This window comes from Haliotis asinina, chromosome 3, assembly GCF_037392515.1.
Source record: "Haliotis asinina isolate JCU_RB_2024 chromosome 3, JCU_Hal_asi_v2, whole genome shotgun sequence".
Classification (NCBI taxonomy): domain Eukaryota; kingdom Metazoa; phylum Mollusca; class Gastropoda; order Lepetellida; family Haliotidae; genus Haliotis; species Haliotis asinina.
The window spans coordinates 7,428,563-7,452,362 of record NC_090282.1 but is presented as its reverse complement, the minus strand read 5'-3'; the positions used below and the strand labels follow the sequence as shown (position 1 = coordinate 7,452,362).

Below are 23,800 nucleotides of genomic sequence, written 5' to 3'. Positions count from 1 at the left end.
TTTCCAGGGTCAACTGGGCAACAACTTGGCGTACTGCTAGTTTCCTGGATCTGCAGGACAACAACGTGGAGTGTTGCTAGTTGCCAGGATCTACAGGACAACACCTACGTGTGTTTGCTAATGTCATGTGCCACTTCCTCCTTCATACGTCAATTTCGTATCATTAGATAGATTTGAAACTATTTAGCTGTCCCGTCTATCTATGCAAACTGATTTAATACAACATCAGTAGCAGTGTCACGTCCACGCACAACGTGACCCACATAAGTCAGCGAAAAGACTCACGTTGGTCTTCATCTCATCCCTGCATCAAATGGATCTGTGCTCCATACGCAACAGGAATGCACTCGGATGTTCGTATTGAAGATGTTCTCGAAGCACTGGGAACCAAGAAACGGTACCACATCTGCCAGTATATATGGCTCTTCCTATCTATGATAACAGCTACGTATGGGGTTTTGGGCTACATCTTCGTGGGTAAGTTACTTTGTGCACGACCACATACTATATCTTGTTTATTGGGGAGTGGGTGTGTGAGGGTGGGGAGATCGACATAGCCCAGCAGAAACAAATTATCAAACATGACAAATTCAACTTAAAAGATGAAAAATAGCGCGATTAAAAAAGCCCGCGAAATTGCAGTTTATACGATGCACTAATTTTGTCACAGACAAAACTCAATGTCTGTTTTATTGACACCTATGTGTCTGCATGCCTGTCTGGTAATGACAATATGCAATACACAGCTTCAATCATTGACCGCATACAATTTGAACTTAACACCCATCAGGCTATACACCATAAACAGGATATATTGATTTATGACTCGTGTACCTAGATTCTGTCTCTGTCACACTATGTAATTACATAAACAGGTAGGTGTGATACACATGACGTGTTTTTGTGTCTGTGGGTTGTAGACAAGCTGCATCTATTTTTCCCGGTTGGCTGGATCGGACGAAAACGAACCGACGGAATTCGGTGCAAACTCGAACTGTCAGTTTCAAGTTCTGTTTCGTACTTGGACGAACGACAGTTTCCAGCCACGCAGTAGTTCGCCACCTCAGTATTTGTTGATTGGATCAGGGAGACTATACACAGATTATGTTGTAGATTATCCATCCCTCATTGGATTGAACGGAAATGCAGAGAGCATGTATTTACAAAACCCATCATCTCTATATACATTGTTTATGGATAACAATTTCTTCTTCCAGACCCCGATGGTTTTGCATTGTCTACCAAAACCAAGGAGAAAACCGTCAGTGATGGATAATTACAATGTAGAGGATCATTTAAAGAAGCTACATAACAATAACTGAAGCGCACGTAATACGTAGATTATTTACACCACCACCTTCAACGGCCTGGTGGCCGCGGTAGAGCCTTTGCCTATGAATCTGAGAGTTGCGGTTCTAATCTCGCTAGGGTATACATTTGTACTTTGAGTGCAATCTCGAACGATATTTTCAAGCACTCACATTGTATCATTTGAATGTTTATGTTCCTATAAAGTTAGGAAAAGTAAAACCTGGGAAGAGGTCTTTCTAGCGAAAAAAGTAAAACCTGTCCCTCCAAAACAAAAACCTCAAATGCAGTTATTCTGAGAAAACAAGAGATGATCTAATATAGAGCGAGAAGCACATGTCAGGTTTACATAATTCAACCACGTAGAACTGTTCATGTCGTAGCAACCCAGCGATAGTTCAGCATATTTCGGTTGCACTATCTATGTGTCACCATATTATTAAATGAAACTCAATCATATGACAAAATCAACTGGCAAGGTGTAGTTTCATTCTCTCGTCATTCTGTACTTTCCAGTATTGTGACAACCTAATCCTTGTCAGCCGTTCGATTTGCGTGGCCGATGATAATGGCACAGAAACGGAATATGCTTCCCATATAGACTGGTGCGTGCTGTTGTTTCAGGTAAAGCAGTACCTAGCCAATGTGCTACCTTGTCCGCCCAGTCAGTCGACGGCATCCTGGCGTCAATAAACGTCCCTGCCGTTGACGTGGTAGGAATTGATGACATTTACGGCGAATGTACCGTCGACGTCACCGTAAACACGGCAACATCTTCACAGACGGTGACAGTAGGATGTCTAGATGGCCAGGACTTCGGGCCTCCTCCGTTCACTTCAGTTGTGTCGGAGGTAGGTACTAGGGTCTGTTGTATCGGGGGTAGATACCGGGGCTGGTTGTTTCTGAGGTAGGTACTGAGATCGTTATATGGGAGGTAGGTACCGGGGTCTCTGATGTATTGGAGGTTGGTACTCGGGTCTGTTGAATGGGAGGAAGGTAGCTGGGGTCTGTTGCATGGAGGTTTGTTTTATGGGAGGTAGATACTAAGGGTCTGTTGCATGAAAGATATGTGCTTGGGTTTGTTGTATGGAAAGTACACTCTCTGTAAATTTAGTCTCAGTACTTTTCGTTACACTACAGTAGTGGAGCGTAACGAAAAGTATTGAGGCTAAGTTTATTTAGACTGATGGGTGGGAGGTAGGTACTGGGGTCCGTTGCATCAGAGTTTGGTACTGGAGTCTGTTTTATGGTAGGTTCCAGGGTCTGTTGTATGGGAGGTAGGTGCTGGTGTCTGTTATATGGGAGTTATGTGCTGGTGTCTGATGTATGGGAGGTAGATGCTGGTGTCTGATGTATGGGAGGTAGCTATAAGTGCTGGTGTCTGATGTATGAGAGGTAGGTGCTGGTGTCTGATATATGGGAGGTAGGTGCAGAGATAGGTAATGGGTCTATTGTATCAGCGGTAGTACTCGGAAACTCGGTCTGTCACATAAAAAGGCAGGAATCTATTATGCTACTATGTCAGAGGTAGGTACAGGGTCTGTCATGTAAGAGGTAGGTGCCGGTGTCTGTTGTATGGGAGATAGGGGTCTGTTGTATTGTAGGCAGGTACTGGGGTCTGTTGTATGGGAGGTACGTACCTGGGGACTGTTGTACCGGAGGTTGGTACTGAGGTCTGTTGTATCGGATATAGGTACTGGGGTCTGTTGTATGGGAAATTGGTACTGAGGTCTGTTATGTCATAGGTAGGTATAGGGGACTTTCCATTTCAAAACATGATGTGTTGGGTCAGACGAATATGCTCATGTTCCAGTTCAGCTTGGTGTGCGACAGAAAGATCCTGTCGAGACTCCCGCAGTTCCTGGTTCTGGCAGGGGAAGCCCTCGGCGCCATCTTGATCCCTCTTCTGGCCGACAGGCTGGGTAGGAGGCCAATGCTCATCACAGCTCATGCGGCGACCCTGCTCTTGACAGTTGCTATGGCGTTCTCCCGATCTATTGTTGAATTCACAGTCCTTAAAGCCTTCAGTGGTATTTTTATTGATGTGAGTGTCTAATTTGATTCCATGTCGCTATTGCTACCGTTTACAAGCTGCTGTATGATTTAAGACAATGTAACTCCCAAGAGCATCCTGATCACCTCGAACTACTCCAGTACATACGAGGTGTTAAATATAGGGGAGCCAAAGAAACATTCAGGGATGTCTGGCAATGAGGGGATTTATGTGACAAGAATACCCAACACAACGCCATAACATCAGTGGTGGCATTCCAGATTAACACATGAGTTGGTTGGTGGTTTTGATTACCAACCAGTAGAAGCCATCAGGTACGATCGCCTAGTCCCAAACACAAATGATCATATCATTTTTGTTATCATTTCTGTTTGCCTGTACCACACTGACCGGGGCATTTCTCTTTCTGTAGCGCAAATACGGCTGCGCAACTGAGAGAAAATGAGGAGTCTTTTGTATGCGAGCGAAGCGAGCAAAGGTTGGCAACGTCCTCCTCTCGATTTGGTTCGAAAAATATTCTTCAGGTCAAAATATAATATTGCCAACATCAAACGTACACATCCATTTCCTCACTGGGGTGCGCTTTCACAGTAACCCGAAAGTGTAATCGTCGTTTACAATGGGGCGAGCTGTTATAAAGCAGCAAGCACAATGGTTCCAAACTCGCAGTAAGTGATCCAGGTCTTTCTGTTCAAACGACTTTGCTATGTTGCTGCTGTGTTGTTCCAGGGGGTCATGCTTGTGCTTGTGACTATGGCACTGGAATTAACGCTTACAAAGGAAAGAAAGTTTGTGGCGTTCTTCTTGCTGCTGAGTTGGTCGGTATCGGCCTTGACCTTAGGCGCCATTGGGTTTAGTCTGAGGTTGATGTCTTGGCGGACCATTCAGTATGCACTGGCGGCTGGCTCTCTTGTAGTGTTTGCTCAGATTCTGTAAGTATCCATACTGCTTATGGTATATATATATGCTTTAGAAGAAATCTATGAAAGCTGCAGATCTGTATCTACAGAAGATTAGGTATGAAAAAGGTATATAGAACATTGCATTCTTTCAATACTTAACGAAACGACCAACGCTCTTCACAGTAGTGAGGGGTGACCTTTAAAATCTGTGAAAGCATGCCGTGTGATGCGGAAGATTTGACAAAAAATAGAATGTCAGTACAAATGTCTGATCCGCAAGATTTAGAACTGACGCGACAATGCAGGAAAATTGTTTCCTACCTTATATTTATTTCGAAACAAGAATGTGACGAACGAGTCTTTTGCTGTCTCTTATACCCAGTGTCCAAAATATCATATTTCAGTATACTGCATGAGTCCATTCGTTGGCTATTCGCTGTTGGACGAACAAAGGCTGCCGTAAAACTGGTGGAATTCGCCGCTGAGTTTAATAATGTAACTGTTGACGAAAAGCTGATATATGGCATAACACACAACGATGAGGAAGAAGCTATCACAACATCTACGTCTTCCGCAGCTTCTGACACCATTCCGGATCCAGAAGACTCGCCAACAGAAACATTAGGTCCAGAAGACTCGAAAACAGAAACATCAGGTCCAGAAGACTCACCAACAGAAACATCAAGTCCAGAAGACTCGAAAACAGAAACATCGGGCCCAGAAGACTCGCCAACAGAAACGTCAGGTCCAGAAGACTCGCCAACAGAAACATCGGGTCCAGAAGATAAAAGAACGGAAACATCAGGTCCAGAGGATAAAAGAACGGAAACATCAGGTCCAAAGGATAACACAACAGAAGTTATACCAACGGGAACACCAATTTCCGAAAACAGTCCAACAAGAACATCAGGTCTCCCTCATCCTTCCACGACAACAGCTGATGTTACTGTTCCTGCAGGAGCATCAGCTGCAGGAACAGTAACATCAGCAACAACACCAACAGAATCAAGAGCAGTCATGAGACATACTAACTTCAATGTCGACGCTGATCCTCCCGGCTGCTGTGCATTTGTTCGCAATAAACATTTATTAATAAACCTGTTTATTTACATTTACGTTTGGTAAGTACAACGTTTAAAAGACACGAAATGTGGAAAATCATGCAACATGTTTCAATTTCTCATCTTTAATAAACCTTGGGTGTAATAGACATGCTCATGTGCATCTTAATTTGCGTCTGTGTCATGTTAATGACACGTCCATTATTAATGAAGTCAAGTCAAGTCTCTCTCGAAAGCACATGAATAGTCGCAGTCTTGTCGACACTTCCTTTGCACAAAGTGTAATTTGTAAATGGATGTACGTCATTATTTATTATTTCGTTTCTAACACGAATGATTATTAATAACCAAATACCTTGTCGTACTGTATGTATTTGAGCATTGATCGTTATTGTATGTCTTTCTGATACCTGATGTCTAACATGGTGAAGGTTCGTCGTCGGATTCTCATACTACACCCTGTACCTGACGGAGAGCGCTCTCGCCGAAGACCCGTACCTCAATTTCACCGTCAATGTACTGTCTGAACTCCCCGCCGCAATAATTTTGCTTTTCTCAGTAGACAGGTATGTCTCAGACCAAACTATCGACTGGTTTCACAGTCGCTTTGAAACGTATTTCAGCTATACACGTGTAATAAAGTTTAATACCGGAGTAGCTGACCTATTCGTTATTTACGCTAATATTCGTTCAGTGTCATAGGGAGAAAAGTGTACCATATGAGGAATCGAACCCAGGTTTTCCTTGTGACAGGCGAGCGGTGCAAATGCAAGTCTGAATATTTCTTGTTTATGTTTATAATTATGGAATTGAAGTTCTAATAAGTAAATGGTTAAACCACTGAAAAACAAATCGTTATTTAACAGGGCATCCCCACGGCAAGCGGAGACACGTTTATTCTTTCATTTACACGAAATACATTAAAGAATTCTTGTCCTGCTGTGCGATAAACGCAATGTAGATAAAACAAGGACGAGTCGGTTCGGATCACAGGAACCCGTTATCACTATGGAAGTAAAACACAGACCACAGATGTACACACATACACAGAGAGTATAATGTACATATTACAAAACATAGCGATAACGGGTTCCTGTGGTTCGGAGTGAGCACACTACGTCTTAGTATTGTCCAAAGTGCAGCACATCAGCAGACAAAGCATTTTGTAAAGCTGGTCCGTTCTGGTACAAGCGGTCACACGCGTAGGTGCACTTTGCATATAGTGCAATAATCTTGAACGCAACGTTACGCTCCCATTTCACCATTCGTAGCTACTCGTCTCTTTCCGTGACCTACAAACTTGCCGGAATGACACGAGTAGTTACGAATGCCATTTCACATCACCACCCTTGTAACAATACACCTGCTTTATATGTGTTGATTCATTCGTGGTACAATCTTTTCACAGCATTGGAAGAAAAAAAACAACATTCCTCTTTTTGGGTCTTGCAGTAGTTTTTCTGACACTTTCAACGATAGTTCGATTATTTGCAGGTGAGTATAAGGAGGAGCGGTTTCTGTGGTGTAAAGTCGCACGCGAGTTTTGTTGAGGAACCCACGCTATTGATGCTGTGTAGGAACACATCTATTCATATGTTAGAGTTAGGGTTGGAGACGTTCATTTTTTTCAAAGCAGACCATTTCCTTGTCAGTGATTCAAACTGAAGATGATTTTTCAGTTAACGAAGCAGCTAAATCCAATCTAAGTTTGTGTGCTTGAATTACGACTCATGTACTTATGGAGGCTACCTAATGACATGTTCAAGAATGGACCAGAATCACAGGGGAACCTCTGACCTGTTCATCCAAATGTAGCCCCCATCGATGCCACATATCAGGCCCAGTATATTGGAATAAAAATCCGTGAATTCAATATTACGATATCATACTCATCATATAAATATCATCATATAAATAATATTAATATTATTAATTAATCAAATAGCCAAGTCGCCTTAGTGCTGAGATCGCTCTGTGGAAGGAGCCCTGGAATATGTATTTGTTATCTCGTATATGTGCAGGCACTGACGCTACATCGGTGCTTTTACCACTCTTCGGATTCGTTGGAAAACTAGGCGTGTCCGGGACTTACTACACTCTCTTTCTGTACGTTGAAGAAACATTTCCAACAACCTACAGGTTAGTAATACAGTAACATATTGATTGGATTCATAGCATAACGAAATCATGGAACAATGACATGATGTAACATGGTAGTGATCACCCATAATCCCGTCACAGGACATGAGGAGACATTAACCTGTCTATGGTATATAATAGTTATATGTAAACAATCTGTCCATGTAATATGTTTGTTTCAAATTAGACCCGTGCATAGGTGTGTCAAATCACAAAGGAAATAGACAGGTTTTAAGATTTGTGCGGAATGTTTCGAGTCTAGGAGCAGACGACGTTAAGATTAATCCAAAGCAAAGAGGAGGCTCTATTGAAAGGAGCCATGGCCAGTTTGGCTGCGGTTTGTTAAACTGCGATGAGGAACAGTGGTGGCAGTGGTGAGTTCGATACCTTGCGAAGATTCTCGAGTCTATATTGTGTATGGCTTGAAGGCGATTCATCTGGGATGAGGATATAGCTTATGCGTTAACCTAGGTTTAACGAGTCATTGACCTAAATACTAGGTGGTCTAGATGCAGGACATTGCCAAGATGACAGGTTTCGGGCTACCTTACCCCAAGCATGACGTGACCGGGATGGGCGCATCGTCTTCCAGTGTTACATCGCTGTTCTGGTTTTGCTTTCAGACTGATCGGGTTCGGCACAGCTGGAATGGCGGCGAAACTGGGATCACTTGGAGCTCCATTTATTGTCTTTGTCGTAAGTGAAAATATGAGCTGGGGTTTTACGTTGTATCTAAGAATATTCCAGCCCTGTTCCTGTCGGCTTTCACATGACCTTCGGCAAGACAAGCTGACACCCTTAACCCCAACCCTTGTGATTAGCTTAACGCAAGTAGGAATCACAATAACGTTTTATCCCGCCTTAATGTTGGAAGTGAGCGCGAAGTCACACAGTACACGTCACCGTGGCTCGTTTCATGCATATCCGCAAACAACGATCGTAAGTTCGTCCTCTCTTGCTATTTACTTTGGTTATATGTTCTATATTTGTAGGCTGAGGACATACCATGGTTCCCAAGTGCTCTTATCTCGGCTCTCCTTTTCGTTGCTATATTTACCGTTATTCCTCTGCCCGAAACGAAGGGAAAAGATTTGCCCCAGACTGTGAATGACATTGAAGAACTGTACAAGTAATTGTAGCCTACGCACAGAACACAGCGGCAGATTCAAACTCTGGGATGTGATGCAGAGGACATCATAAATCTAGTGACCCCAAGATGTTCGCTGCTTTTCAATTTGTATCGGCGACTGTGGTTGTGGGAAAATGATTGTTTCTTTCACTGATAATGTATACGTTTGTTTCAAGTTGATCTACGTATTGTTGTTTTTCATATGAATGACTGACTGAAGAAGTGTCTTAAGTGTCTTAGTTTCCGGCAGAGTTTACATGCTTACTAGTATTGCCCGATATGTAAGCAGTTCAGTATTCAAGGATCGTCTATATGTATACGAGCTGTAATCCTCCTGGATAATGAGTCATAGAGTTCAACAAATCCCTACTCGTCTGCGAACACCAACTGCTCATTCAACTGTCATTACGAATAGGTGTGTATCCATCAGGATGGGAATTACTTCATGCAATGCCTGTATTCAAGAAAGGTGACAAAACAGAAGCATCAAACTACAGGCTGATATCGCTTAGAAATGTGTGTTGGTAAGCTATGTGAGAGAGTTGTATACAACCATATATCTAACTACTTCACCTAGAACAAGTTATTGTTCAAATACCAAGCTGGGAGGTCACCTGTCCATCAATTAATTAAAACATATATCATCAAATATGCCAAGCTCTAGATGATAGGCTTGTGCTCGTGTTTGGCACTGAGGGCTTATAAATAAAGTGGAAATGTATGGTATTAAAAGTAGACTGTTAGAGTGGTTATGTAATTACATATATAAGTGCTATCAAAAGGTCTTCGTTAATGGAGCCCTGTCTAAACCAAAGTTACTCCAAGCTGGCGTCCCACAGGGATCAGTGTTGGGTCCGTTGTTATTCATTGTTTATGTAAATGATATTGCTGATTATTTAGATAATGATGGTGATGATTTGCATAACGCGGCTATTTGCAGACGACACATCATTAGACAAGGCGTCTTGAAATCTTAACAGGATAGAAACCTCATTAAATGACTTGGATAAACGACTGGGCCAACAAGTTGTTGATATCATACAGTCCAGATAAGACAAATCATTACTTTTCTCACTCAGAGATATTTGCCCGACTAACTTATTGTTAAAGATAAGATTTTCAAAACGGTAGGAGATCATAAACATTTGGGAGTAATACTTTCATCGAACGGCAAATGGTCCTCCCATGTATATGATATTGTTTCCAAAGCCTCTAAAATGATTTACTCAGTGAGAAAACTTACATCTTTAAAAATAGAAATACACTAAATATTCAAAGCGTTTTCGAAGACCTCATTTCGAGTACGCATGCGAAGTCTGGGAGAGCTGCGGAAAAGAACCAAGTTTAAACCTGGAAAGGCTCCAGATTGAAGCTGCAAGAATTATTACAGGACTTCCTAAATATTGGGGTTTTTTTTCACTTTATCATGAAACCGGCTTGGACGCACTATCGGAGCGTAGAAGAATAAGAAAAACTGCCTCTGGTCTATAAAATTCAAAACAAAAGTCCATTTTACCTAAAAGAAATAATTTTTCAGTGCGAGGGCTCCAGGAGTAATTGCAATCCAAGAAATCCAGGCAACATCCATGCCAAGAACAAGAATGAAAAATATCTTATGAGTCTTTCTTCCCATCGATTCTATGATTGTGGAACAATTCATCTACAGATGTAAGAAACTGTACTTCACTATCAAATTTTAAATCGAGCATAATAACACCATACCCGTCAACTGTACTATTCTTAAGGAATTAGAAAATGTACTGAGCTACGTCATGACGCTAGGAGATTATGTTACGATCTGTACAGTGTAGGGCCAATCACTGATCCATCCTCACCTCATCACTATTTCTTAGAATGTCCATTATACAATCAACATACGTAGATTATGCTTAAATCTATTCAAGACGTATGTGTTAGTAATTCTGTGATCATTACATTATCGGTTATTTTATAGGGCATTGCAGGTCTGACAAATCATAAAAATGAAACTATTTTCCAAAACGTACATTAATACAAATGCAATTCTAAACGATTCCAGTAGTCTGCTCTCTATGCTCCTTGTGTGTCCTCATATTATCTTTCAATCTTTCTCTGTCCCTGTTTCTAATAAGTGCTTGTAATGGAATCAGTTATTGTGGATGCTGTCGGAGAGGGGTTTTATAAGTGAAAAGAACTTGTCCCTAATCCTTTTTACGTTGAGAATAGATATATTAAATTAAATTATTAATCTTTAGCTGAATAAAATTCTGAGATTTAAATGTTCAATTGCCATGGCACAAGTGTGAGGGTATACAGTCGAATTATCACTTTACTCCATTTACTTTGTTTGTTTAAAGTGAAATTCTTCAATGCATTGAATGACCGTGCCACAACTGGTCTATTATAGTGAAGGGACACACCTTTGTCAGCTGATTGTCAACGTGACCGAACAGCCAAGGCAAGGTCGCCGCTGGACATCTCAGTGTTGTCAGCAATGTCTTAACTTTCTTTACCAAGTAGCTACAGGTGATATAATGTTTAGGGTTGTGAACATGAGCAGCAACTGTGTCGAGTGTGAAAGCGAGTGTGAATGGGATTGTGAAAGTGTGAAAGTTAGTAAACCAAACTACATAGCACATGACTGTATGGACAATTCAGATAAAACACGAAATGATTGGTTTTCGAAAAGCGTTTAGTTGTTCGGCATACGTTCTGTAACGAATCTAGAAGTTGGTGACTCAAACATGAAACAATTGTATATGGGTGATAACTTCTTGCAGAGTGCTCCATGCAATAAATAAGACCTTGTCATCCATAAAGCTGTACAGGTTTGAGCCATAATCTAGTGACAGTCTGGTCATCCTTTATTGATGTTCCACATTTTCTTGATGTGATAGGTCATGTATTGGCTATCACTTATGCTACACCGTGGCTAGCTAGCCACTGTTAATTTTAAATTTGTTATAAATTTTCTAAGGTTTTTCGGATACATTAGATACGAGGGTGCTGGTGCTCCAAGGTTTCATATTGTTTTGGAATAACTAAAACAGGACCCTACGTGCACTTCTTAGTCGGAATCTCACCACTTTACATTGCGGAGGTAAAATATTCACTTGGGCTATCGTACTCTACGACCACCGTGCCTCCACAGACTTACGTAGCGCTATGATAGCATTGTGAAACGTGAACCCCTGTTTTCGAATCGTTATTAGCTTTAAGAATACGTAACTTTGATCGTAACCAATTTCTATAAGGAGACTTTTTTTTTACCGGAATCGTCTTACCAAGGATAAAGAGTTTTCCTATAATCGTTAAGAATGGACTTCAGAAGTTCGTAGGGCTACAAACGTTTCGAAAATAAGGACCTAGAACTATAAATGTTCTGTTGCGCTGCGGCAGTCTTACTGAAAGTTACATGTCGGCTTCCACAATGATGCTAACGTTAACCAAGAAACTCAACGCAAAAGAATTCAGTGTTTATACAACTTACAATTCTATCATACAGTTTGGTTAACAAAACAATCCATGTAATTACAATGGCTGTACAAAACAGAGTGGTAGTACTAAATGCAAAGGCAGTAGTTTCTTCGTGTGGCAACAGTACCACAGTCTCGATTATGAAACATGCCTTGGCTGAACAGCCAGAGCGAAAACAGGACCGAGACACAAGAACGTCTTAGTAGTGTGTTAGGGCCCTATGGGTTTAAGAGTGAGTGAGTGAGGTTGGTTTTACACCGCCTTTAGCAATATTCTATTAATATCACGGCGGGGTACAGCAGAAATGGACACCTTGTACCCACGTGGAGAATCGAACTCTTCGGCGTTCAGAACGAACTCTTTAACTACTAAGGTACCTCACCGCTCCTTAGCGGGAAAAAATCAAGGTGGGAGGGAAACAATGAGTCCGTAGAACTGATATGATTCAACCAAACCTGGTACAAGAATTTGTACTTTGTGAGGAAAGTATACAAATCAAACATAACATATGATGAACAAAGACATATTCGTTCCACGGTTCACCGCACTAATGTGTGGTCTGTCTACTGCATAGCATCTCTGGCAGGTAATTGGAGAGATGAAAAGAAAAACCGGAAATTAAATGTCGTAAATGGGCCTCCTGGTCGGCATTTAGGCCAGATTGGGGTTAGGTTCTTTAGGCAAGCACGGCTTTCTTCGCGAACTGACACAATCTTCATTTGACCCCAAACGTTTTATGTTAGCTTCACGTATGTCGACGGACCTCTGTCATTCTCACTTTTGAAAATGTCATGTATCCTTCCATTATGTACCCACCTGAACTAGAAATAAGAGACAGATGTAACCGCCTCGTTCCTTTCATATTTCAATGTAGGCTGTGAAGCTCTCCACAAAACAGGAATGCCTTCAGTTTGTTCTTTAACTTTGAGCATTGTTCTAGCAAAGGTCAACAGTAACCTGAATTCATCCATTTCATACTGCAAATGTAATTTTATCATTGATTACGGCCAGATCATTGACACCACGAGAATCCAACGCTTCAACTCCACCATTAATCGGGATTGAGATTATTTTATCTCCTCGGTCTGTCGCCACCTAGTCAATGACAAACGCCAGTAATCCAACCATACCTTCCTTTTCTCTATGGCTTCCATGCTTCCTTTTGTGCATTGTAATCACAGCCAATAACAATATATTTCTACCTACCTGCTAATTACAATCTAATTTTACATGAAACTGATCTAATCACAACCCATCACCCGGTACATCAAGGTACCCTGCTAGAATCACTAAATAGATATCAGTGAACATCAACCATGTTAACTGTATGCACTCACTATGCAATCTATGTGTATATTCTTGTTAGTACCTACACCGGGACATTGAACTCATTGCTCTAAAGAAGTAGACAATCCAATTAACTGTTCTTTTCACATCTTCTAAATGCCTCAGTCTCAAAGAAGTTATCATGCCAGAGGTAAAACAATTTCCATTTCTTTGTTGCTGTTGCTGTGATGAGAGATAAACATGCCGATACTGCATATTTTATTGTCCGATATAATTGTGGCTAATTCACACATTGATACTGATTCACACTTTTCCATTGCATGTCCGTATGCCTGGCAGAAAAAGTGATATTGCGTTTTGAATTGGCTGATGTTCGTGTTGCTATCATGGCAAACGTTGATTATAGACTGAAGAATTGTTGTATCAATTCTCGTATATGTTGGCACCATCGATAACACTCTCTGGTAAGTCGTTCCCTTTCGTCTCCGGCAGAGGTAAGATAGCCAAGGTGGCTATTAGCAGTAGGATCACAATCAACGCCGTTGGAAGCCATGGGATGGTGTCCTCCTGGAATAGGAACAATGGCATTTATCTTACCTCACGCATGAATGTCGCTGTCTGATTGGCCGAGTGCTCTTCTGTCATTTTCAATGTACCCCGCTTGGGATACCAAACTCATTTGGTACTTCATGGTGGTAATTCTATATCTCGAATAACACTGAATCAAGTATGATGTACGGAAATTACCGTTGTTTTACGAATGCAAATCGATATGAAAGGAATATAGCTCTATTTGTGTTTTTCTTGCCTGCAAATTATAGCGGTGGCTACAAAACTCTTTGTATTCGTGCTTCAAACAATTCAAAGTTAACCTTAAGGTGTTCGGTACGTTAAACACATTGTTCACTGGTCCCCCGGACCCCATGGATTGAACCCTCGATGTTTGTCTATGTTCTCTCAGCCCTTAGGGGACATCAACCCATGTTTCCCCAGTGACAAGTGAACAACATATAGTGTCTACTTCGTAATTAGCTGCATTTTGTTAATAAACTGGGAGACACTGGGAAATTACGTATACGTCTTGCAAATCATAAAGTAGGTCTCAGGCTGACATTTACTTGACGTCCATTTCGACGTCGCCAGATACGATAACACGATCAAGTAAGTGTAAACCCGAATTGAAAACACGACCAGTTTGACGTCGTGCGCGCCCCTGGCGTCTGTTGGCAATGTGACAAATTGTAAATGGCGGAACAACACGTGACCATCAAGTATGGACATATGCTCCCTGCAGACGATTTGACGTCGCCTGACAGGTAATTCGTACTCCTACAACAAAATGAAAATTCATGGCAAATTCCATTCGTTGTTTTAGGTCGATTATGTAGAATCTGATTTTAGATACATTTAATCCTCTAAAGCTCTTATCGCTGGTCCCATCATAGACGGCAATGTGCCTGTTTAGTTGAAGCTGATAGACTAAGTCATGCTCTGACATGTTTTGGGAATGTTCAAGAGAAGATCTCGCATGGAATACTTACAAAAAAGAAAACAAACGGAGCGCCCAGATTTCCGAACTTTGCCGCCAGAGAACTGATCCCAAGCCCAATCAATCTGAAAGGATACAGCACAATAACAAAATTAGATAATTAGTTAGGCTGAAAAGACGACAACAAGAAAACCAATTTGCATAATTTGTCAGATTGAAAGAATCATACGTGGAGAAGTAAAAATACAGTTAGGTAACCTGGAAGTCGTAGGATAGCTTTCTCCAGTGTACACGAATAGAGTCAGTTGTAGCCCCGCAACACCAGATTTCCCGATCAGTCCCAGCACAGGCACCACACACGCCTGGATGGCCACATCTATTGGCATTAGTAAATTGAAGCAGTGTTAGTTTAATAATGAATTATACTACTTTATTATGGCGGTTACATCAGGGACGTGCCATTAGTGCATACTACATGAAGGAATTGTTACCTTGGGTAACCAAGCTGCCTGTTAGGCACTGGCAGGTTAAATGTCATGTGACTTATCCCACCGGGTACCCGTTTTCTGATGGGCAAACAGGCGTTTTTGAGGACAAACCCCCTTGTCTAAGTTGAGATAACACATGTGATTTGTTTGTGATGTAGGACAGAAGTCCTTGAAACTCTATGGAATCTGCCAGACATTGTCACCTGTCTAAATACTCCGTAATCAACGTTACTTTCCGATCTGTATTGTATACACACAATCGCACATCACCATAAGCACTCTACAAAGTGGCAGATTGTATTTCGTTTTTACACAAACTTTGTCAGGTCGACAGCCCTACCTGCCAGAACTTTAACCAGAGTGCATGCGAAGAGGAACGCTAGGGCTGTTCCAAAGAAAAGGAACATTGTGTTCTTCCGACCAATCCTGAAAGAAAAAAACAGCAGTCGTGGGAAATTTCCACGGAGCATGATCAGAGGAATAACAACATAGTTCAGCAATGTATTAACCGAGTATTGTCAGGGCTCGGTCCTTTGATATGAGCATTGCATACACTGCAGATCAGGCTTTGAGACCATGTGACATTAATGTATGTCGCATTATCCTAATAACAAAAAGTGTCCAGTGTCGGGTCTCTATGTTTAGTATTCACAATAGTATGTAATGAGTGAAATTATGCACAAGTAAAAAAATTGGGTATGGTAGCAAACATAAGGACATATCAGTATAGGAATGCGTGGGTGAGTATGGCTTAAAGCAGCTTTAAGCAATATTCCAGCAATATCCCACGAGAAACGGGCTTCACACACTGTACCCATGCGGGGAAGCCCGGTTGTCTGCGTGACGAGCCAACGCTTTAACCACTAGGCAACCCCACAGCCCCTGTGTTCGAGTGGGCGTTCAAATCAAACAGGTTTATGGTTGGTGTGTTGAAGGGGTGGCACCTAGGTTGGTCAAGGGACGTCAAACTAGGAATTTGCATTTGCAGCCAAATTCACTGATATCGGGTAACACCATATGACAAGCAGGAACTCTTCAATGCCATCTTGTTGTGTACTGTCAGCAAGCAAGCAGTTTGACACAAAGAAACGTTACAAGAAGCTCATCCGAGATGTCCAGAAAGACTACAAAAATATACAAACAAATCGGTGATGAGACAAGGTGTTCGGGCTTATTGAATCAGGTATGGTCTGGGGGAATGGCATAGAACCTGTCAACCACCAAGAGGAAGATGATGCCCGCTGGCAGTTCCGACAGCACATTGACAGAGAAGTTAAGATACAGGCTGTCCGCTAGCACAGTCTCTGCTAGGTACAAGCTCAAGAAGGAGAAGCCCACTGCAGACCTGAAGAAAGATCACATGATTATGTCACGTGTCGTTTAGTCCGTCTCTGTATTGAATGAAAAACTACTTTAATATTCTACACGACTACCTGTCAGCTCACAAGACCAACACAGTTCACCACATACAGGTCGAGTCCCGTCTGACCTCTCACCTCACCACATACTGGTCGTGTCCTGCCTGACCTGTCACCTCACCACACACAAGTCGAGTCCTGCCTGACCTCTCACCTCACCACACATAGGTCGAGTCCTGCCTGACCTCTCACCTCACCACACGCAGGTCGCCTGCCTGACCTCTCACCTCACCACACACAGGTCGAGTCCTGCCTGACCTGTCACCTCACCACACACAGGTCGAGTCCTGTCTGACCTCTCACCTCACCACACACACGTCGCCTGCCTGACCTCCCATCACACCACATAAAGGTCGCCTGCCTGACCTGTCACCTCACCACACACAAGTCGAGTCCTGCCTGACCTCTCACCTCACCACACACAGGTCGAGTCCTGTCTGACCTCTCACCTCACCACACACAGGTCGCCTGCCTGACCTCCCATCACACCACATAAAGGTCGCCTGCCTGACCTGTCACTTCACCAAGCACAAGTCGAGTCCTGTCTGACCTCTCACCTCACCACACACAGGTCGCCTGCCTGACCTCCCATCACACCACATAAAGGTCGCCTGCCTGACCTGTCACCTCACCACACACAAGTCGAGTCCTGCCTGACCTCTCACCTCACCACACACAGGTCGCCTGCCTGACCTCTCACCTCACCACACATAGGTCGAGTCCTGCCTGACCTCTCACCTCACCACACGCAGGTCGCCTGCCTGACCCCTCACCTCACCACACACAGGTCGAGTCCTGCCTGACCTCTCACCTCACCACACACAGGTCGAGTCCTGTCTGACCTCTCACCTCACCACACACACGTCGCCTGCCTGACCTCCCATCACACCACATAAAGGTCGCCTGCCTGACCTGTCACCTCACCACACACAGGTCGCCTGTCTGACCTCTCACACATAGGATCACAGACTGGATCATTGCGTTCAACTCACCACACGTAAGCGAAAATTACGGTCTGTATCAGAAGGCGTCGGTCGCGAATTATACCGAGGCAACCACGTGATTCGGGCTCTTCCGCCTTCACCAGCCTCCCCCGACTAGATGACGTAGCCGTCCCTGGTCCTGTTGTACTTGGTGTCTCTGCTGGTGTCGTATTATCTGCTGATGACGTTGTTGTCACTGCTGCAGTCGATGCACCTACACGTTCAGGACTAGATGTTCCATCTTTGGGCTGCTCTATACTCGATGATGTTTCTGCTGTATCTGTGCCCTCTGAAGTTGGTGTTGACCTGGATGGTTCAACAGCAGCTGTAGGTGATGTGGTTTCTTCATCCACGCCAATACTGTTTACAGTTTCATTGCCTTCATCTGACTTCGGGGTCTTAGTATGACCATAGTAGAGTCTTAATATCGTGTTGGTATCAACATGATTAATCTCAGCGGCCTGTATCAGCAACTGTAGGGCCTCTTCGTTGCGATCTTCGGCAAATAGCCAACGGATCGATTCTTCCACAATACTGTAATCAAACAACAAATGTATGCACCAAAGTAATTCAACCAAACTCCTACAGCATTGTTACATCCGACCCTGTGCACAGACACAGCACTAGATTTGCCTCATTACATCAGGATCACTGCTCTGTCGTTGACAAGGTCGGATGTAACACATGCATAAATATGTATACATCGCATCAATCCATATTTTTCACAGTATCGATATGTTACCATTAGCCATCACAAAACTGTGTCCAAACTTCAAGGCACCATCTATGTGGGAGCAAACATAGCCAAACATTGACTCATTCATTTTATTGATAAGTGCGGTCATTTTCAAGATCCTGGCATACAATCATCCAGGAATCACATTAGTATCAATAACCTAGCGCAAAACCAATATCTGGTAAACTCTCCACCAACTGCAATCCCTGATCATCTTCCTCAATGAGTGTATCGAATGTTGACGTGGGGCTGTTGCTTTTTATACTCGACGGAGGGCTTGTTCCAATAGAACAAGGTATACTGACGAATCTCTCTGACCTTTTCTGCAGCCAAGTATGTTCCAAACATGTTCGATGGGACTGAGATTAGAATTTCTGGCGGACCAAAGTAGTGTGACTACTCTCGACGTAAGATATCGCCAACAGCATGTGCAAGATATAATCTTAGCAGTCGTCCATGAAGACTGGTCTGGTGCTTGAGGGGATGGTTATCAAAATGTGGCACAATGCCGTCAGTGGAGTTGAGTTTACAATGTAACCATAGCTCTTACTTATAATATATTTGAACTTTTATATCAAGACCTATCTATAATTCCCTGTAGTTAGACGCCCTGAGAAAGAGACGCGGCTCATAATTTCGTATCGTCGCTTGATTGGCAGCTGTTTTTTATGTTTTTTTGCCGGCCTCTTTGTGTATTTTCTAAAACAGACATCCGCCCATTTATTGAAACTGACTTCGTTTTTCAATATTTAATGTTGTATCTGTGGGATGTGCTTTTTGGAAATGAAACCTACGTTACGGGTTAAACATGTCAGTGTTTGGGTGTTTCATTGGTGTTTTAAGGTCAGTCTGTGCTCACACGTACGTGCAATGGCTGCTGATACTTAGGTATTGTTTTGATGGAAGTTTGTGGGAAAACATTTGTTTGTTTGAACGACTTTAAGGGTGTCCATAACACAGTGCTTGAAGACTTCCCTCTCGTCAACCTCTGGACATGAATGTATGGATGAATGCTGAATGAATGGAACTGACTGCGCAGTATATAGAAACTACTAACGTCTAGAGTAGTAGTAGTCTATCAAAATACTACAATATCTCGATGACCCTGTGGGACTGGACATATACGTGGCCATACATTATCTGTGCGAACACGAAAATCGATCCTCCTGCAGCGAAATATTGAATGGCCCTCCAAGAATCCATCCGCAAACCATAGCTGACTCCTATCAAGGTCACAGATCCCAGGAACCATCCAAGCCCGAAAAGAACTCCGATGTACTTTCTGTCTCTCTCGAGGGTCAGCTCCAAAGCCATAGTAAATGATATTAAATGGGCGCCCTTAAAGGAAAGAACCAATACTTATTTTTGTGCCATAAATACGGTTTCAATGGTGATATATGTTTACAGTTAATATATTGAACTACGTTAGAAACTATTTCCGTCATAAAAGTCGAAAAGAACCTGTCCCTTACATTGAAATTGGCAATCAAACTGGAAAGAAACGAAAAAGTATTGAAAAAAACAGCCGTTCATCACTGCAACCATTGATTACCATTAACGAGGATTGCTAAAACCTTCACACAGAAAATGTCAGGAATGGTATGACCATCATTTGCGTCGAGCACATCCACGATAGGAGAGGAAAGATATTTTCGTGACGAAAGTTCATGCTGTGTGTGCCATTACGGGGCCATGCATTATGGACGCAGTGTAAGCCTATTCCATAAACGAACGGGGAAGATGTGACCATCACAGGCCAAGGTCATGGCATCGTGCTGCCCTGGGTGGTGTGCCAGTTTGTCTTAGGTGATGTGAAAAACTGATAGTTTTTGAATTATGAAGTTAAACCTTCTGGTCACTTGACCAAACGGCTCTTCCTGCCTCATCAGCTGATAAACGTGGTTAGTGATGTCAAAACTTTCCGTGTCAGTGTGTTGCGGAACCGCAGCGTTTCATGCATTTGCTCGCGATTTGCAAGTGACAAGGTGATTTTCGGAAATGGTGAGTCACGTGACCACACGGGGATGCATGTGCTTCTCCTACGTGCTTCTCCTTGTGCATGTGTTTTTGTCCGAATACGTCAAGCATACATGTGTGGGTTCATAATTAGCACATTCCATGATCAATTATAATAGGGTGATGTGTTTCTAAAGTAGTTCAGTTATGAATTATATAAATCTATCTGTGATTACTCTGCCAAGAGAACGAGACATGTAACGTAATAATTAGTGTAATAATTAAATTTATGTAAATGTATGTAGAAAATTCATGAAAAAGTCTTTCGTAATCTCGAGAGAGATCAATAATCAGATCATGTATTCCTCGCAAACGGCAGATTTGTGGGTACTCACGTCAACAAACACACCACTGAGTGCCTTCAGGACGAGGAACTGTTCAATATTTCGGGTGAAGGCAAGAGCTATCCCAAGCATCAGTGATAGTGCCTGGGCAGCAATCAGGATGGGCTTCCGACCCACATAGTCAGCGAGCACGGGGAGGGTCAAAGCGCCAACAGCCTGGGCGGCGATCAGAACAATCTTGGGTAACACTCCCAGTACTCGTCGGTCGCATACCAAATCGAACTGGGAAGAAAAACAAAACGCCATTACCACAAGTATGTAGAGTGTTGTTCTACGCCAATTTTAGCAATGTTTCAGCAATAACACGGCGGTGGACACCAGAAATGGGCTTCACATATTGTACCCATGTGGGGAATTGGCGTGACGACCGAAGGCTTTAACCACTCGGCTACCTCACCGCCCCACAATGTAGACGAATTTATAGCAAATATGTGTAACAGTCGCAATGACAACTGCTGTCACTGAAAAAGCCAAGGTGGGGTGGATGGAGAATTTGGAATTTGGAAAAGATATTGTGAAAGACAAAATGCGCTTGCAAGTTTTACATGAAAATGAGAAGTATAAGTAATGAAACAGATTGCAGATGCTGAATCATAAGCTATCATTTCATCGTATTGATGTTGAAATGTCAGTAACTGAATATGTTATATGTTCTCGCAAACATCATAAGGTAAGTATGTTGTATCACCCCTTCCTTCAGCTTCCGGGACACAGCTGCAGAACATCCCATACCTACATTGTTTATTAAGACAGAACCTACCTCCGATATGACAGACACGAAAAGCATGTCCCCGAAGTCTTGGCCGTCAAGACATCCCACTTCCACAGTCTGTGATGACGCTAAGGTGTTGATGGTGACGTCCACGCTACATTTATAGTAGTTGGTGTCAATTCCAACCACATCAACAGCAGGGATGCCAAGAGACGTTAGTATATCTGTAATTGACTGCGGTGACAATGTAGCACACTGGTGAGTGACGCTCTTGCCTGAAGTCAGTAATGAAATTGTGTTCATTTTCTGGGACATCGAAATGAAAGTGAGATAGTTAGAATTGTTATTGTGATAAGTTGTTGCTGAGCCGCCATTAGCAAGTTCACATTCAGTTCTCATAACTGATATATTTATCGTTTCTCTGCGGAAATAGCATTACTTTCGGAAATGACATGAAGGATTGTGTGTTTCTGGCGTCATTAAATAGATAGGAATCGTAACGTTATGAACATATGATATATCAAAATAACACAAATGTACCTAATGCAGGTTATCCTAACTGACACTGCCATTAGCATTAACTGGTTATCTGCAATGACAAATATTTATGTAGCATGTAGAAAACGGCACATAACCTGAGCGATTATAGTTGTGATTTATGCAAACGATATTGCAGATAAATCACATTGTATAGTATAACATGACTTTTTGCTTGGAAAAACATGGTTGCATATAGTTCTGACGCACACACACACAGACACACAGACACACACACACCTACCTTTTCTCATAACTGACGGCACTGAGGAATTGAAATCAACTTGGCATTTGAATTACCGGTTGTACAGTAGTAAAGTGAGAAAACCTTTGGAAGCATGAATTGGAGGTTTCTGGAATAGCTATGAGTCTTCCTAAACATACCTCAAGAAAAGTTCTATGTAATGAGACAGGATCGGGAACACTGGGTGAACGAAGAAAGCTTTGCCTATTTCATAAAACGAGTTAGCTCCTGTATGCTTAAAACGCCAGACAATCCATGATCAAGATCATAGAGTCCTTGCTCAAAACCAACACATCATGAAACATTACATCCTACTTGAGGGCAAAGACATTTTCTAGCATTTCAGACAAAAGGGTGCATCAATTAGTATATTTTTTGATAGGACGTGTATATTTACATATTTCGTTAATCAAGTGTTTCTTGGCTGAAATATACAGCGACTAACAGGAGCAAAAATATTTTGTGATTTCTTCAGTTAGAAGTCCTGACGAAACCCCCTTACGCTGACCTGTCAGTAAAACTATCCATGTGTAATCACCGCGAACGTGACTGTACATGTATATGTGTTTTCTGGAAGGAATAGCAAATATGAAATGGTCCACCAAAGCATATTTTGAAGAATGAACAAGTTCTATGGATAGTCAACGTCTTTATGGCAATGAGTGCGACGCTTCGGAGTAGGTACTAAAGTTGTTATCAAGCAATGATACAACAATTCGAAACATGGAGAATATGGTTGTATCACCTGCTTGATAACAGTGTTAGTACCTAAGCCGAAAAAAAGTTGCCATAAAAAAGTTGACCATCCATAGAACGTGCTTATCGTTCATCTTTACAACTTCTAAAATGCCTCTCAAAGAAAGTATATCTTGAAAGAAGACAAACTCACCGACAAATATGTAACCAAGACTCCCAAAGGAGACTGTGATCATTGAAAGGAACAGCCAGAAGTACTGACATATTTGATATTTTCCTCTACGCCCGAGAATTTGGAGGAATTCTTCAACGCGGACATTAGATTTCATACTTTGATATGGTGTGGAAGTAGGATGTGAGACTCGCCCACCCACCGTCCATGCTAGTCACACATGACAGTAATTTAAAGAGATCACTGCTGTCACATACATTTGTCGCGGCAGCGTGCAGAGTCCGTTGAACTGCTTAGCTGAAGTTTATGTTTTGACACAAATCGTGTATTGTATACAGTAGGAGCATACATACAACAAAAATGGCACTGTCTAAAATAGTCGGCAAATATCATTGTGTACAGGAACAAATTAACAATATCCCCACGCTCAGTTGAAATGAATCCTCCAAGCTTGATTGGATATACTTTTAGCTGCATAGATAATACTGTAATTATTGCTTAATGAACTTAAAATATTTTAACAGAACCATTTATACACTACTTCTTAAAACCATGTGCAGGTGTTTTCAACTCTTTGACAGTCGTGATTCGATTTGACAGTTGTTGATATCCGTGTATGGATGGCTGTAAACTTTCTCAAACTAAACGATGACAAGACTGAACTTCTCA

The 23,800-nt window shown here is 42.2% G+C and overlaps 2 protein-coding genes across 2 annotated transcripts in view; one reads left to right on the top strand and one right to left on the bottom strand.

Annotated features, from left to right (window-relative positions):
* Positions 1-327: 327 nt before the first annotated feature.
* Positions 328-8,737, top strand: LOC137279185 (organic cation transporter protein-like). Its single transcript, XM_067811673.1, has 10 exons — positions 328-477; positions 1,933-2,159; positions 3,122-3,352; positions 4,052-4,254; positions 4,629-5,345; positions 5,717-5,851; positions 6,694-6,779; positions 7,307-7,424; positions 8,048-8,120; positions 8,417-8,737. The coding sequence occupies exons 1-10, from the start codon at positions 342-344 to the stop codon at positions 8,555-8,557; spliced, it is 2,067 nt and encodes a 688-aa protein (XP_067667774.1). The 5' UTR covers positions 328-341; the 3' UTR covers positions 8,558-8,737.
* A 4,982-nt stretch (positions 8,738-13,719) lies between these two features.
* The window catches only part of LOC137277308 (solute carrier family 22 member 3-like), a 28,067-nt gene continuing 17,986 nt past the window's right edge, over positions 13,720-23,800 (bottom strand). The window contains exons 2-9 of the mRNA XM_067808967.1: positions 21,531-21,757; positions 20,762-20,992; positions 19,690-19,748; positions 17,684-18,208; positions 16,484-16,618; positions 15,592-15,699; positions 14,838-14,910; positions 13,720-13,863 (exon numbers count right to left, since the gene is read on the bottom strand). Coding sequence (XP_067665068.1) covers positions 13,720-13,863; positions 14,838-14,910; positions 15,592-15,699; positions 16,484-16,618; positions 17,684-18,208; positions 19,690-19,748; positions 20,762-20,992; positions 21,531-21,757 — 1,502 coding nt within the window. The remainder of the gene's footprint in view (positions 13,864-14,837; positions 14,911-15,591; positions 15,700-16,483; positions 16,619-17,683; positions 18,209-19,689; positions 19,749-20,761; positions 20,993-21,530; positions 21,758-23,800) is intronic.